Source organism: Trachemys scripta, chromosome 18, assembly GCF_013100865.1.
Source record: "Trachemys scripta elegans isolate TJP31775 chromosome 18, CAS_Tse_1.0, whole genome shotgun sequence".
Classification (NCBI taxonomy): domain Eukaryota; kingdom Metazoa; phylum Chordata; order Testudines; family Emydidae; genus Trachemys; species Trachemys scripta.
In genome coordinates this window covers 3,616,717-3,632,869 of record NC_048315.1, presented here as the reverse complement: position 1 = coordinate 3,632,869, position 16,153 = coordinate 3,616,717, and the positions used below count along the sequence as shown (strand labels likewise).

The following is a 16,153-nucleotide window of genomic DNA, read 5'->3' as shown; positions in this document are numbered from 1 at the left end:
ACCATAGTTCTTAGATTATGATTTTGCATGGAATTGTATATAATTATGTATAGTTTTGGGGGTTTTATAAGCCTGTAAGGTAAAGACTGTGAGTATGTGTGGCAGACTTTGACTCAATATCATCCAATGTAATGATGACTAGAAAAATGTCACATCTGATGGGTATTTTTGTGTGTGAAATTTATGAAGTCTAGTTCCAGCAATGGCATTTTTGGTTTCATTACCACCAAGGACTCAAACAAATGCACCACATGCCTTAAACAAAAGAATGATTGGGTTCTAATATTACTCCATTGCCATATTTCTCCTTCAAAATTACAGTAAAATTCCTATCCAGTACTTAGGTCATGAGGATGTTATTTATTTTTAATATTTACTAGTAAAGAACGGAACCTCTTGATTATATTTTAATACTGAACCTTACTTTTCTGCTTTTTATTTTGTCCTGTGAACCAACTGATCAAATCTATCATCTTTGTTAGTTGTATGCAGTGCTGTTGTAGCCATTTGGTCCCAGGATATTAAAGACAAGGTGGGTGAGGAAATACCTTTTATTAACCTTCTGTTGGTAAGAAAGATAAGCTTTCAAGATTACACAGAGCTTTGGAAGAAGAGCTGAAGAAGAGCTCTATGTAAGCTCAAAAGCTTGTCTCTCTCACCAACAAAAACTGGTCCAACAAAAGATATTACCTCACCCACCTTGTCTCTCTATTTTTCTTGGTTATTTACTGAAGCCTGGGTAATGGTTATTCCTGAATTTCTTCTTTTCTGAAAAATGTGCGTGAAGGGACAGATAAAGAAATGTTGAGGAAGTATAAGAAAATGAGAACTGATAGAACAATCACTTTACTTTATTCCAATATGTATCAAAGTATTATACAATCTTGTTTACATTGTGAAGCCTTCTAAACTCAACTTAATTAAGCATTACATTATTTTTTAAAGTAGCTGACTGTTGTTACATAATCATGAGCTCGAAAGAGCAAATTATGCACATACATTTATAATATAATTCAGTTACATTATTAATGTTTTAAAATGCATATTTCAAAGCTGAATAAAGTAAATAGAGAGAGCTCTATGGTTTTTGTCATAGAGAACTAAGGAATGAAATCTTCTAAATATTTAACAAAAATGAGGCTGAAGGAATTTCCTCTGCTCTCCTAAAGGCAGAATAGACTTCAGTCTTCTCTGTATGTAGCATGTAGCATTTTTAGTAGTGTCTTATGCTCATTTCATAAATTGCTGGAATAGATTGGAAAGCTTCATATAAAATTCAGAAAGTAAAAAGTGAGAAAATAAACAGATAAAAAACCCATAACCACAAAGTAAAGAGAGAGATGCAGGCTTTTCTTTCCTAACCAACCTGTGCCTTTACAATAGAACAATTATACAAGACAGGATCAATATATAAAAAAATTCTCATAAACCACTGAAAATGTTATACAATGTGTAAAAATTGTATTCTGTGGGTTTTTCTCTGTTTTGTGTAATGTTTACGATTGTTCACTTAATGTTTCACTAGAAAAAGTGATTTGTTAGTGTAAATTAGAAAACATTTTTGCAAAGATTTAATTGGTTACCAAAAGTAAAATAATTTTAGATTTCTATTAATACCCATAATATATCTAGTAGACACAGAGGGCCCAATCCTGTCACCACTTATAAACATAACTTTACTCATGTGCAGAATTGTGCCCATCAGTAATCCCATTGAAATCAGTAGGATTACACATGTGAATAAAGTTACGTAAATGTTTGCAGGATCGGACGCATAGTTTGAAATTCCTTTATAACTTTCACCTATTTTCTCAGTAGGGGTCTTAAAATTTACAATATTGCTATACCAAACTACGTATTGAAAATTTATTTTCAGTGTTTTGAACAAACAATCAAGTTAAAAACTCAAGTTTTTTCCACAGTATCCTCCACTTTCTAAGAAAGAGCGAAACTAATGCTTCCATATTGAACGTCCTTTATATAATTTTAAACATTGAAAGGAAATAACGAAAACTTAATGGAGACTGATGAAATCTAAAATGGGGTAGACAGAATTGCCATGTAAAAGGTCCATGTTCAGAGCCAATTTATAACTCTGGGTAGAGATCATTCTGTAACTGACTCAAACCAGAGTAAGCAAAGCATATATTGCAGAAGCTCCTCTGGAACTTAAATAGGGGGAATTACTACCAATACATTTGCTAACACTGATAAATCACTTTTTTAATGAAGACTGTCTGTGAGTTATATTGTGTATAATAGTTTTCTTGTTAAAAAAAAACAGAAAATTTACTGGATCAGGTTCAAGTTTTATTCTAAATATATAATTTTTTAAGTGTAACTAAAAGCTGTATTTTCCATTACTGTGTTTCTGCGTTGACTAGCTGCCTCCTTTTTAGAATATTAACTGTTTTCCGTATTTGACTTGTTGAATAAAATATTTCAATTATTTTAAATGTGAAATTTACAATTGACAACACTGTATAATAAAATAATTCACATTGTTCACTATTTTCCTGACTTTGCTTTTGTTTTACAGTTGCAGTCAGATAAGATGCACAGCAGTTACTTTAAGGGAAGAGACTGAGGGGATAAGGAAATGGCAACAAATAGGAATAATCTATATAAGTGTCTGTGTATAGGACCATAGGCATATAAACATATAATTTGTGATCCCTGGCTTGTACAAAGAATGATCCAGTTAGTAGTAGGCTGCTATCCTGGGACTTGGGAGAAGCAGGTTCAGTTCCCTACCCTTTCTCCCACCTCTTGTGTGGCTTTGGGTAATTCACTTACTGTTACTGTGTGCCTCAGTTCCCATCTGTAAAATAGGGATAATAGTACTTCCCTATTTCACATGGATGTTAGAATACATTAAAGATTGAGGCAATTGGATACTTCAGTAATGGGGACCAGATAAATACCTAAGATAGGCTTCATCCCAGAACAGCTCGGCAGTGCCTGTTACGTTAGCCTGTAGAAGAACTTCTAAATGGGTTTTGGCAGAGCCAGAAAAAGAAAGGCAACATCTGCAGCCCAGCCAGTCAGAATACGGCTCTACATATAATTTATGTTTATCAGCAATGAAAATCATTTTTTAAAAAACATTTATTCTTTAGATGAAATATATGGTTAATATTTTGAAATAAAAGTACTTATTTTCTCAAAATAATTTCTTGGAACAATCGTACTAAAAAGCAACAATAAATTCACTTAGAATTGATTATTTGATTTTTCTAAGCCATTTAGGTTAATGATGGAATTAGTACCTTATTTTGCTCCAGTTACTTACACTTAATGACCATATAATTCAGAATTCAAGAAAATTAATTTAATTTAATTCTCAGTAAATTTCTGACAAGAGACTAGATTGCCTCCTCTCATGGAGAAACCAACAGGCAAGGCCCAAGGAGACGAAAATGGTATGAGGCTCCTGTAGATCATTTGGGTGAACAGGTTCCCCTCAGAGTGGGCAGTGTATTCAGCCCTACACCCTCAGACATTTTGAGATCCTTTACAAGCTAAGACCATCTATGGAGAGGCCCTATACTTCTGCACTCTCTCCAGCTCCCCGTGATTCTCCCCTACTCCTTTCCCCTTAAAGGGCTAAGGCTAAATTATTAACTCTTCAATGGATTTTCTGGGGGGTTGGTGGAAGGGGGGATGGACATCTCCCAGTTCAGCCTTCTATGGGCCATACAGCTGTACCCTCAATGTTAGACAAAAGGGGTGGGAAACTGTGCTATGAATGGGATGCTCCCTCCACTTTCCATGATAACACTGCGAAATCCATTCATTGTTTACATTCAGGGTACATGAGTTTAGCTAAAAGTTGAGTCTGTATAAATTCATGTTTTTGTAACCAAAATGTAATACAGGCAGTCCTCGACTTTATGACGTTCAAGTTACGAAGAACTGCACTTACGACGCTTCTACATGGACACCCCGATTCGACTTACGACTATAGGTTTCGAGTTTACGATGCTCGGTCCCGCAATGGAGTAGATTGCGGTTCCGAGTTCCGACTTACAACACAATTGTAAGGAACCAGTTGTGTCATAAGTCCGAAGACTGCCTGTATTTTAATCCATATTCCTTCAGTAAAATCTAACAAACCACACAACAAAAAATCTAGCACAGTAAACAAAGAAATATAATGGTAGAAACAAACCGGAACAATTTTATTTTAATTTTTACATAACACATACTATAATTGTGCTTTCAAGTATTTAATAAAAGAATACTTTTAATATGAGCTTTTGTAAATGCTCAAGATGAGCACCCTTTATCCTTATTGATCAACAGGAGTGTGATCTCAACTTTAAATTATTGCTTAAATAAACATTACTTTAAACTTCATTCATTGTTTTCACACATTCTCTCATCTCGACATCTGAAGTTTTAACAAATTCTTGGAAAGTTCTTTGTTCTACAACAGTTGCAGGTCTTACAGACACACACTTGAAGATGTTCCTTTTTGTGTCATAGTTTCCCATGCACCTGTGAACTCGACCTCTAATTAGTCTTGGAAGCTCCCGATCCTATTTCAAAAGCATAATAATCAAAAGGTTAAAATTAATTTTCTTTTCTGACATGAACTAAGCTCTTCAAAATGTCTGAAGAATAATAGTGTTAGTAGGGGATTCCTGGAGGCTAGGTAATGTTTGTGGGCTATGTCAGCTCTAAAGTCCCTTGCAGTTCTTGACCCTCTCTGGCAGCATGACTGCACAGGAGCTACACCACAAGAACTTCTTCTTTTGTCAATTGCTGTCCCTACAACTCTTAGGAAAAGTGATTCCATTACAAGAAGGGAGCTGCGGAAAATAGTATGTTCTGAGGGAAATTGCTAAGTACCACAAAGCTAGATGAAAAGATGTCTTAACAGTGAACAGAAATGGGAGATACGGGGTTTTCACTGACAAAAGACCCACAAAAACTTTGGCCCAAGTCTACCCTGAAGTATGCACAAATTACCTTAAAAAAAATTAATCAACAAACTGAGGTAACAGAAAACTTCCTGCTATATGTCCTTTGTGAGAAGAATTGAACTTTGGCCAAATTATATACATAAAACTCCCCTGGGTACAAACAGGATTTTCCTACATCTGCAGCTAGCCATAGATAAAAGGCAATTATGCAAGCCCAGAACTGCATGGCCCTTTTATAGCCTAATTTCTGAATGGTCAGTGCTATGAAGGCATGCTCATGCAATCCAAACAGGTACACCTTTTCTAGAGGACTGCAAAAGCTCAGTAGAACCAAGGGGTTGGTGTGTGTAAACTACAAATAAAAATATGCAGAGTACACCTTGAAAAAGAGTGAACTTTGCCCCATAACTTCTCTGCTTTATAGTTGTTTCCCTCCAAAATCCCAATCCAGCTTTCCACAACCTAAACAAACTCTTCTCAAATTTAATTTGATCTGAGAAATCCCCAAGACACTTGCATAAATATTTCTCAACAAGTTTTCGCAAAACGGGTTTGGGCTTGCCTGAACTGCAACTGTATTTACTGCCACAGACCCAATAAGCAGTTTGTTCACTTTGTATGGAAAGTGAACAATACAGCTTTTAACTTTATTTTATACATTAGAAGTTAGTGTTAACTGAATACATGTTTTTAACCTCCTAACTGCACCACGTATAGTATATTCTGTATAAACATAGAAAATACTTACAATTTCATAAAATACACATGGCAGACTCTCCTTTCCATCTCTCAAGACAAAACTTTTTGCTCCATATGCTCCAGGTGTGACTGCAGAATCAAGTGTGCCTAAACAATATGTCAAGAAGTAAACATGAGAGCACTATTAAAGCCTGTGATCTACAAATATTACGTGACATTAATATTCAATAGACAAAAATACTAAGCAACATACTGATGTCAGTCTTCTAACTAGCACAGTTTCCACTGACATCAGTGGGAATTCTACTGCAAATTAAGGGCTATATATGGCACACTAATAGTAAATTCACATATTTTGTCTCTGTGAAGTAGGTGAAAAACTGTACTTTTCATAAGCATGATTATAAACTGATTAGCTCCCTAGGTACTGGTGCATGAAAGATCCAGTTTTTCTTAAAGCTGTACTTACTCATATATGCAAATCAATTCTAAACCATTAAAATTTGTAACCAACATTTCCAATGTAAAAGAGTCCATGAGTTCATGTTACATTTGGTATCCCCAGCCACCCCAACTCTTAAAACAATTGGTCATCTCCAGCTTCCTTTGTTAAAAGTGAAAAGTGAAATAGGTTGTAAAAATAAGTCAAATTCAGAAGAACTCCAGGTTTTGACTGATTTCCAAGTTAATTCTATTAAAAAGTTGTTGCAGAACTCTGGTACCCTTGCTAGCTGGATTTTTCATTGCAAATTTTCTTTCTGTTTCTTAGCTTCAATAATGTCTCAAGCTTTAATTATTTTAATTCTATGAAAAATGTAATAATCCTGAAAAATAGAAAGAAAGTCTGCTACTACACTCTTAACTGATATTGTGATGGCTTTTTATATAGTGTGGATTAGTCTCTCAGGTATATGAAGAATTTAGGTTGTGTTCATCCTTTTATCAAAGAGTTCAGATGTTACAGACAAAGTTCCAAGCCTCACCAATAAAATTCTTCACCAGTTTTCTAAGTATGGACCAATTTTAGATAGTGGGCACAGTTAATCAAATCAGCCACAGAGAGATGTAAAGAGGACTTTCTTGTGTCAGCTAAACCCATTGCTGCTGGAGGGAAATTCATCCCTTTGGGGTTCATGTAGTGTTTTCACCTCTGCTGTGTGTAAGGGTTCCTTCAAATGAGAGAGGCAATTTTAATTTGTATCACATCCCACGAGAATTCTACCAAAAGGAACTTCTTCCGAGAGCTATATCAGCAGACTCTCTAGCCACCGTGGCCATCTCCCCTTTTCAGCCAGCTCACTTTTGATGATGTGCTGTCCTCTATACCTTTACCTTTGTAGCCACCTTTTAAGTGGAGTTGTGGCTGCTTTGCACAGTGCTACCAAATCCTGAGTAGAGTTTTCATCCCCTGGAAACTCCACACCTATCAGCCTAAGCCACTGATTAAATTAGCACAATTCATTTTATACTGCCCTTGAACCTTGGCTAGAAAATATAACAGAAATCAAGACAATAGTAGAAATATTAAGATGGGGAGAGTTTAAATATTGTAGGGTGATACTTTTCATTTTGCCATGCTCATATTTTGGTCATCTTTGATATATGGAAAATTGTCCGGATATGAAATTAATTGGAGGCTCATGTCAATATTAAAAGGAAAATGGGTCAAATATTAATCAAAATTTGAGAACTGATTCTTTAAATATTTTGACTATTGTTGCTCTATAGTAAAAACTGCATTGTCTTTTTGGGACTGACCCACCAATATTTTCAGCTATAGCATAAACTACTATACATACCTAACACTTCAAATAATAGTGCAGTTTTATAAGTATACTGGCTCCAATGCTTCATACTTTCAATGACTGCACTTATAATTCGCAGAGAATTGTCTTTTTCTTTGAGTTTTAATTGATATGCTGGAACTTTCTTTCAGGGAAAGATGAGAACTCAAGTTAAATAGAGACCTTTACGGTCTTTAAAGTCAGATAGATAGTTACACATTGTTCTTATGTTAATTATCCAGTATTTAAAATGAACACATTATTTAATTTATTTAGATTACTAAAACACCAATAAACCACTGTCCAATATAACTTGTTTTATGATATCACAAAAATCACACAATAGACTACTGTTTCGGTTCAAATAAATAAATACCCCTATTCAAAACAATGGTCACACAACCCTCCTTCACACCCACACCCATGCAAAAGGCATTTCATAAAATGAAGATTTTATTTAGGAATTGGACTTTCTAACGTGTCTAAATGACGTCAGAACACAAGTCCCAAAATCTGCACTAATTGGAGAGAATAAGTAGGACTTGACAAAATCCCATGGATATGCACCAGACCACTGATTTGAGTCCAGCCAAGTGGAAAACAATTGCTGGCAAGACAAAGAAATATTATAAACATGCTTGAAACACACAAATTTGTGCCGCCTATTTCATACTGAGTAGCAGATAGAAACAAAGTCATGACTAGCAGTTGTCTAAAACATACACAAATAAATCTAATAAATAATGAACAGCTATTTTGTTTCTGATTTATACTGTACTATCTTGTGAGTCAACATTGACCAAATAGATAATTATCATTCATTTGTGAATGCTGGTCATGGCATGGGGGTACAGAGAAAAAGAAAGATATATCTTTAGGTACGATGGGATTTTTGTTAAAAACATAAGCAATGGAAACTTTGCTTAGTCTAAATTTGTGCTATTTTTGACAGGGAAATTGCATTTAGCAAATTACAAAAGAAATGCAAGAGTGAGGGATGCACCAAATGTAAATAGAGGTTTAAAGAACAGAAGAATAGATTAAAATCAGTCAGAATTTCTATTTCTATTAACAAGCTGCATTAACAAGAGCTATGAAGTATCAGAGGGGTAGCCGTGTTAGTCTGAATCTGTAAAAAGCAACAGAGGGTCCTGTGGCACCTTTAAGACTAACAGAAGTATTGGGAGCATAAGCTTTCGTGGGTAAGAACCTCACTTCTTCAGATGCAAGTAATGGAAATCTCCAGAGGCAGGTATAAATCAGTATGGAGATAACGAGGTTAGTTCAATCAGGGAGGGTGAGGTGCTCTGTTAGCAGTTGAGGTGTGAACACCAAGGGAGGAGAAACTGCTATGAAGTATGCCAACAGATTTGAAAACGATTTTGTAAATACATAAGAACAGTAAACTAGAGTACAATACTCATAAAGAGATATATTTGTTCTCCTTACAGAAAATAACTTCAACTACAGAAACTAGGAGACAAAGCCAGTTTTAGTAAAAGCAGAGCAACTCTTTACCATTCAACAAACAGCTGAAGAATAAGAACCACTATATACCACTATATTGCATTCCTCACAACATATGACTTGAAGAAGCATAATTTTATTTCACTAGTAAAAATTATTTCAATAAATTACATTAAAGTGAGGGCATGTCTTCCTTTAACACAATTCAAAAATGTTGCTGCCAACATTTCACCAAAATTTCCTGGGACATATCTAAGAAAAGGCCAGGTCTCTGAGCAGGAGGCTGACCAAGGTGTGTGTGTGCTCATAGGGCGTAGTGGTAATTGTTTACGAATGTTTGGAAATTTTAGGTTACTTTAATATGAAAATCTTAATTCCAAGGCTTCCCAAAGTTGAATTAATGGAGGCCTCCCAAAGCTAGAATTCATGGTGGCTTCATCTTCCCTCAAACAACTTTCCCTCCCCCAACAGGCATCTGTCCCCTTATTATTTTCTCGAGAAATGTCCCGAGGCCTGTAATTTCTTCCCCTACCTACTCCCCAGAATTTTACCTGAATCATTTTGTCTTCTGGAACATGATCAAATTGTTTTTCATTAACTTTATTTTGTTGAATATTATGCTGGATATTATGAATATTAAATTTATATGCTGGACTATGATCCTGTAGACTTCTTGATGTGGTGCTGGATATAACTGGCCATTGTGCTTTGGATGAACATATTTGTCCTGTTACAGTTGTCTCAATATGCTGTGATGCCTTATGATGCTCGGGTAGTTTGTGCTGCTGAACAGTTCTCAGACTATTTGAGATATTCTCAAACTTTCGAATGATTCCACTATCAGATATCAAATTGATTCTGCTACTTGGCGACATGAGCTCATTTCTGTTCCAAACTGTAGCATTGGTATTCTTTTCTTCTGCTCTGCAGTGCAACATTATATATGATTCAATATCACAATACCTATTGAAATATTGACCTGCATATTCAAAATATATATAAATGCATTCCACAGATTATTCTGTGACCTTTTCAAAAAAACACCCTGTATTTCTTTAAACCCAGATAAAGTACTTAAACATGTGCTTAACTTCATCCTTAGTCAAGATAGTGATTAAGTATGTGGTTAATTTTACACATGTGCTTAACTCCCATTAACTTCAATGGGTTTTAAACATCTGCTTAACTGATGTCCTGAATAGGGATGCTTTCCTGAATCAGGACCTTAAAATGATTTTCTCAAATTCAATACACTGTAAATGCAAGTTCTCCAAATTATAGAAAATAATTCCTTTGTGAACCCTCATCCCAGGGTCACTGCTCAAAAATTCCTCCTACAATTGGCTGTAAGGCTGGCCTTATGATTTCAGGACCTTACACTTCATAAAGAAAGCCAATTAACTGCTTCCACCTCCAGTCCTGCCACTGGAGGTGAAGTTAGGGAGGTCTTGTCAGAAAGATATTTACTCTCCCACTGATTTTGCAGCTGGAAATAGAAAGAGATAACTATCCTGTGGATGGGAGTGTTTCCATGGGATGTGGGGCCTCCAAAAAAGCACAGCCCCAAGCAAACACTTGCCTGGATCGTAATAAGGCTCAATACTGACTTTCCAGTTAAGATTCAAGTTTGCTTAAACTTTTTTCTGTATAAATAATGAGCAATAATTGCCCTCATTCACAACCACACCTCCCAATTTACTCAGTATGAGTTCATCACATGAGGCTATATCAGACAACCAAATTTTAAGCAGAATTCAGCCTGGCTAAAAAGTTTTGCTTGAAAATTCATGGCACGATATGGCCTATGGCATGGAGGCAGGAACAAACCCTTCCATGTGTGTAGTATATGTTTTGAGATTCTAACAACAAATTGTGTTTATTTGTACCATTTATCAGTTTACATGGGTAGGTGCATTAAAGAATCCAGATTTTGCAACTGAATATCTGAAATTAGAAGAAACAAATTGGACTTGAATTCTTCCTAATTATTCCAGAAGTTCTACAGGCTTGCTATTGATCACCTTTCATTTCTAAGGCATTTATTTATGTAGTTCCTGATTCAGCAAATAGACAATGTTTTGCTGAATTGAAACCGTTGAAATAAAAATGAAAATTTAGTTTGAAAGTATACAAAATTTGCAGTATACATAGCTGGTCATCGTGCCCAAAGAGGCTAATATACCATTAGAAATAAATTATTAGTTAAAAGATAAATTAGATAAGCAACATTGCCAACTCAGAGTTGTCTGAAAGGGAAATTTTCATTGATTATTAGAGTGCTGCCTGTGTAAAGACTGCAGGATTAGGCTTTTACGCCTGATCCAAAGTGCACTGCAGTCAAAGGAAAGATTTAAATTGATTTCAGTGGACATTGGCTCAGAACTAGAATATAGGTTGGGGAGCATGGCAATGATCTGAGACTCAGAAAGTTTCTTTTGGATGTTATAAGAACATGGAAACATATAAGAAACATCAGATTTACTTTCATATAAGAATAAGTATTTTTCTATTTAATGATAATAAGAAATTCTACATTTTACCAACCTCAAAATATTCAGGTTCTTTCCAGTATTTGATATATGCGGCTTTGATGTGTTTTGTTGTTTCAACAGGGAGGGAGCCATAGAAGGTTCTATTTGGCTTTCAAAGAAACATTTTAAATGTTAGAATGACAGAGTAGCAGCCTGATTATAGGTTATTGTATGTATTTCATAAAATACATTATAGGTTATTGTATGTATTTCATAAAATACATGTAAATTGTATTTTATGAAATAATTAAATGAATAAGTCACTAAAAGCAAACTAGAAGGCAAAAAAGTTTGGTTTTACATACCCACTGTTCGTTGTTTTCTGTAGTTGAGCCAGCTCTGGCTTTGCAACTTCCCACCCTAATTCTTAAAAGACAAAGGATGGCATATGGATAAAAACTGAAAATACATATATGTACTAAATATACTTAGGCCCTCTCCTGCAAAGAGTTATGTATGTGCTTTGTGCATCATAAGAAACCAAATGCCACCCACACCCACCTGCCTCAACAGGTGGGGGAAACTGATGGAACTGGTGGGGAAAGGAACAGTCCCAGCAGTGAGGGAGGGAGACACTTGCTGAAGGACACCAGGTACCTCCTCCTGTGCTCATGCCCTACTGGAGTCTTTGGTACCCCTTGGCCAGTTGGAGGGGAGGGACACCGACTGGTTCACATCCCCCAGCTTCAGGGATATAACAGGGAGTGTGAGCCATGTGAAGCCTCTTTTGGCTCCATTCCAGTAGCCTCATCCTGAACTAAGGAATCCAGCCTGACAGATGCTGTGGGTCTCACCAGTTGCCCATTTGGGGTCAGGAAGTAATTTTTTCTCTCATAAGGGTCAATTGCCAGAGGCACAGAGAGCTTTTTAGCCTTCCTTGTAGTACCTCCAAGCCTCAGTAAATTAGGCAGAAATGCACTTAGTATCTAACAGAGATACCTGGTGGAGTTGCTAATTCAACACAACATGCAGACGGTTTCCAGTGCCATTAAAAGGATAACATAAGGGTTCCAAGAGGTAAAAGACATGGGATTTTGCTGATGGGCGTTGGACTCATGGGATAGGGTCAGACGTTGTGGCTCATGTGGGTGGAGGCCCCCGCCCTTCTGCACTCTCTGTCCCCTTGATGGAGGGGTGGGATTGGTAGGTCTCAGAGCAAGATGAGTCATGGTGGGGGAGGAAAGGTAGGCCAAGGAAAGCGTAACCCAAGTTATGGGTTATTTGGTAGGAGCCTGTAACCCCCACGCTGGAACCACTTAAAATGCCTGGTATATGAGAATATGGGTGATGGGTGGGTAACACACCTCCCCTGTGTTTAAGTTTAATAAAATGTTTCACCCGGCCATTTAAAATCCATCCACGTGACTGTCTTCATTTCACTTCTGTGTCCAGATCAGTGGGGAATTTGGTTGATTGATATTACACAACTTTTTTCAAAAGTGAGTTTTAATTAACCTTTTTTTTTAACTGATGTTTAAGCTACCAGTTTTAGAACTGTCTGTAGTAAGCACAAATAAATTTTTATTTTAAACAGTAATTGTAGGGATAACAATGATGACAATAAATAATCCTGGCAGAATTCTATGTCAGAGCCTTTTAAAAACACAGTATTGGGGACAGATTATTTCTCTTTTACAAGACTACAATAGCACACTATAAATGTTCCATCCTGTAACAAGGACCTTGAATTTCTATTGAAACCACCCAACACCAAAAGGTCACCATTTCAAGAGGCATTTAAATGCCAACATGCTACTTCATTCTCTAAAACAGAAAAAAGTCAACTTCCCTGCAAGCACACATTAAAAGGGCTTAATTATACAGAGGAGAAAGAAACTTACTGTGGGACAGAAAAGAGTAGAACATATTTTTCTTTCACAAAATGAATTTTTCTACAGAAAACTTAAAGCTTGCTTGTGAGCTCTAGTTAAAGATGGCTAAAACTTTAAAAAAGTGTTGTTATAAAGTTAAAATTAAAATTGCCTTAAATGCTGTGGTTTTTTTAAATCTTATTTACCAGTTGTTCTAGCAGAAAAGTCATAACTATGAGTCACAGTGCTGGTACTTGGCTCATTTTTAAGTGGATTTGAAGTGAGCGGCTGTCTGGTTCTTTTTTTCTGATTGAACAGTGGTACAGGTAGACAACCTAAATATAAATTAAAATAACTGTATCATATACTGTTGGAAAGCCATGAAATCCTTCTGGCTAAGGGATATACCATTTACATTTTCCATTTGTAAAATGGGTAAATGATAATTACTTAATTAACATTTCTATCCATTATTATTATCTTTATTATTTATTTTATATCACCTAGGGTATGGTACTTCATAAGGAAGACAAGGGAAGAGTTTACAATCTAAAACCCCAGTCCTGCAAACACTTGCACATCTGCTAAACTCTTCACTCTCTGAATGGTTCCACTGAGTTCAACATTACCACTATGACCTCAACCCTCCAGTAAGGTACATATTTAGTGGAACTCTATTTGAGCACAGGGGACTGGCTTAGTAGGAAGTGTTTGCAGAACTGAGTAAATACATTGATAAAATGATTTTCAAATTGTACAGTAATAAAAAGTAATTGATACCTGCTGTGCTACGAGATGAACTGTCACTTAAATTTCTCTTCATTTCTTTCACAATATCCAAATATCCAATAATTTATTCACTATTCCATTTTCTCCATGTGAAAGTTATATTTCAATTAAATCTGCCTGTAGAAAAAAAAACCTAATTCACATTATAAATATAACTAAAGTACATGCAGCTTTTCATCAGCTTCACTTCATTATATGTGTAACAGTTTATGTATATCAATTTAGGCACATTCTTAACTTTACTTGTGTGAGTAGTCTTATTGATTTCTGTGGTACCATTAATGTGCATAAAATTATACCAGATGAGTAAGACTTTCCAGGATCAGGGCCCCAGTTATTACATTTTTGAAGTAAAATAAAATATTTTGCATAGTTACATCTATTTTGGTCCAGGTTTATTTTTAATAAATTTAAACATTCTAAAAAATCTTCCCCTTTGAAATGAAAACAAATTATAACTTTAAATTCAAAGGGTAATTTTGTATAAGTCCCTGAAAATAAGGAATTAAAATGAAAGTGATGACTTAACCATAACTTTAACATTGTTATAAAGTGTGGTGCTATAATAAACCCTGAAAAGTTAATTATCAAAATGGAATGCCTGATGGTTAAGAATAAGAACTGAAGGTTTAACTATTTTATGAAAAATAGTGCCACTGCACCCATTGCACACAATATGAAAATGAAAGAGATAAATTTGCTATTCTAAAGAATACTGTATAGGCCCCTAACCTTTAAACACTTCCCTTTTGCAGCAGGTATTTGATATGACCAGAATCCATCATTATAAACTGGAGATTCTGTGGGAAGAATTAACAGAAATTAACTTTTAAAGTACATTCACATTTGACAAACATGAATTTTTATTTGCCATGCTCCTTTCTGAGTAATCCATGACAGTATTATAAGTAGAAACAGTGAATATTTTATTCCTAGACCACACAGTTTGAGCTGCTATTCCATGTACATCATTTCACTTTAAATGTTTAAATGGCTTTAATCCCATCTGACCTGGTGTCAGATATTTGTGCACATAAAATCACTATAACAGAGTAATTACATTTTGCTCATTTCTAGATGTGATAGTGACATGAATTTTGTAAAACTTTTGTAAAATGATATGCAATTGTGGTACAATATAAGCAGTGTTGCCAACTTTCTTCATTTTATTGTGAGTCTTGAGATATTGGATGTTTTTATTGAAGCTTCACCTACTGGAATCAAGAGAATGCATGAGAATCACAGCTTTCATTAAATAAATAAATAAAAGTATGTTTTTAGCCCTGGGTGCAGAGAAAAGCTTGAAAAAGTGAAGCAAGTCCTATATACCTTAAAGTCTCAGAAATCTAAAGAAAAATAAAAAGAACCCCAAATTTATTATTTTTTAATCTTATGATTTTTAACCAATATTGTCATTTTGGGAGTCCTGACTCATAATTTTTTAATGTTTGAATTTACGGTTGCCCTATCTGAGATACAAAAAAAGAGGACTTCCATAAAACTGGACAGCTGGCAGTGTTTACTGAGTACCCTTACAGATTTCCCAGGACAGCTACCTCAAAAAAGTTATGATCCTCGGAAAACCTGGACAGGTAGCAATGCTACTTGGAGTTGGCCATATTGTATAGGGACTGATCCAGCAAAAAAATATTTGTGTGTGTTTATAAAATGGAGACTTTAATGATTACTAAAATTAATAATAATAATCATCATCACAATTACTTGCCCCGATTCTTAGCATATAAAATGCTGAAAATCCTTATGAACATGCTTAACTATGATTTGTGTAATGTCTTTCATGTTTGTAGGATCAGAGCCCACCTACCTAATACATAAGATAGACAGGCTATATATATATATAGCTAATTTATAATCTAGTTTATGTCATGGACATCAATGACAGATGCACATGCATAAATTAGGGCAGAATTTGGCCCTGAGGTCTGTAATAGTTTGTATTTCAAACACTTTTTGGTGGTTCCATAATCCATCAATGAAAATAAATGTGTGAGATTTGTAAAATGAAGCCAAATAAAAAGCATACAATCCTGTAATTTAATGTTCTGGCCTCGGATCTTGCTGTGCTGTGTGTGATTTTACAGTGACTTTTATTTCCTTGGAGTTGAGGTAAAAACGTGGCCACT

At 35.4% G+C, this 16,153-nt stretch overlaps 1 protein-coding gene across 6 annotated transcripts in view; it reads right to left on the bottom strand.

The window, feature by feature from the left end:
• Positions 1-786: 786 nt before the first annotated feature.
• SPATA22 (spermatogenesis associated 22) overlaps positions 787-16,153 on the bottom strand; it is a 30,918-nt gene continuing 15,551 nt past the window's right edge. For 5 of the 6 annotated variants that reach the window (XM_034752239.1, XM_034752242.1, XM_034752238.1 and 2 more), the window contains 9 exons: positions 14,742-14,809; positions 14,001-14,126; positions 13,427-13,555; positions 11,715-11,775; positions 11,423-11,518; positions 9,430-9,802; positions 7,427-7,556; positions 5,677-5,774; positions 787-4,541 (listed from right to left, as the gene is read on the bottom strand). In XM_034752239.1, the coding sequence (XP_034608130.1) occupies positions 4,350-4,541; positions 5,677-5,774; positions 7,427-7,556; positions 9,430-9,802; positions 11,423-11,518; positions 11,715-11,775; positions 13,427-13,555; positions 14,001-14,043 (1,122 nt within the window). In that variant the 5' untranslated portion in view covers positions 14,044-14,126; positions 14,742-14,809 and the 3' untranslated portion in view covers positions 787-4,349. The remainder of the gene's footprint in view (positions 4,542-5,676; positions 5,775-7,426; positions 7,557-9,429; positions 9,803-11,422; positions 11,519-11,714; positions 11,776-13,426; positions 13,556-14,000; positions 14,127-14,741; positions 14,810-16,153) is intronic. The other variant, XM_034752243.1, reaches the window with a different exon arrangement.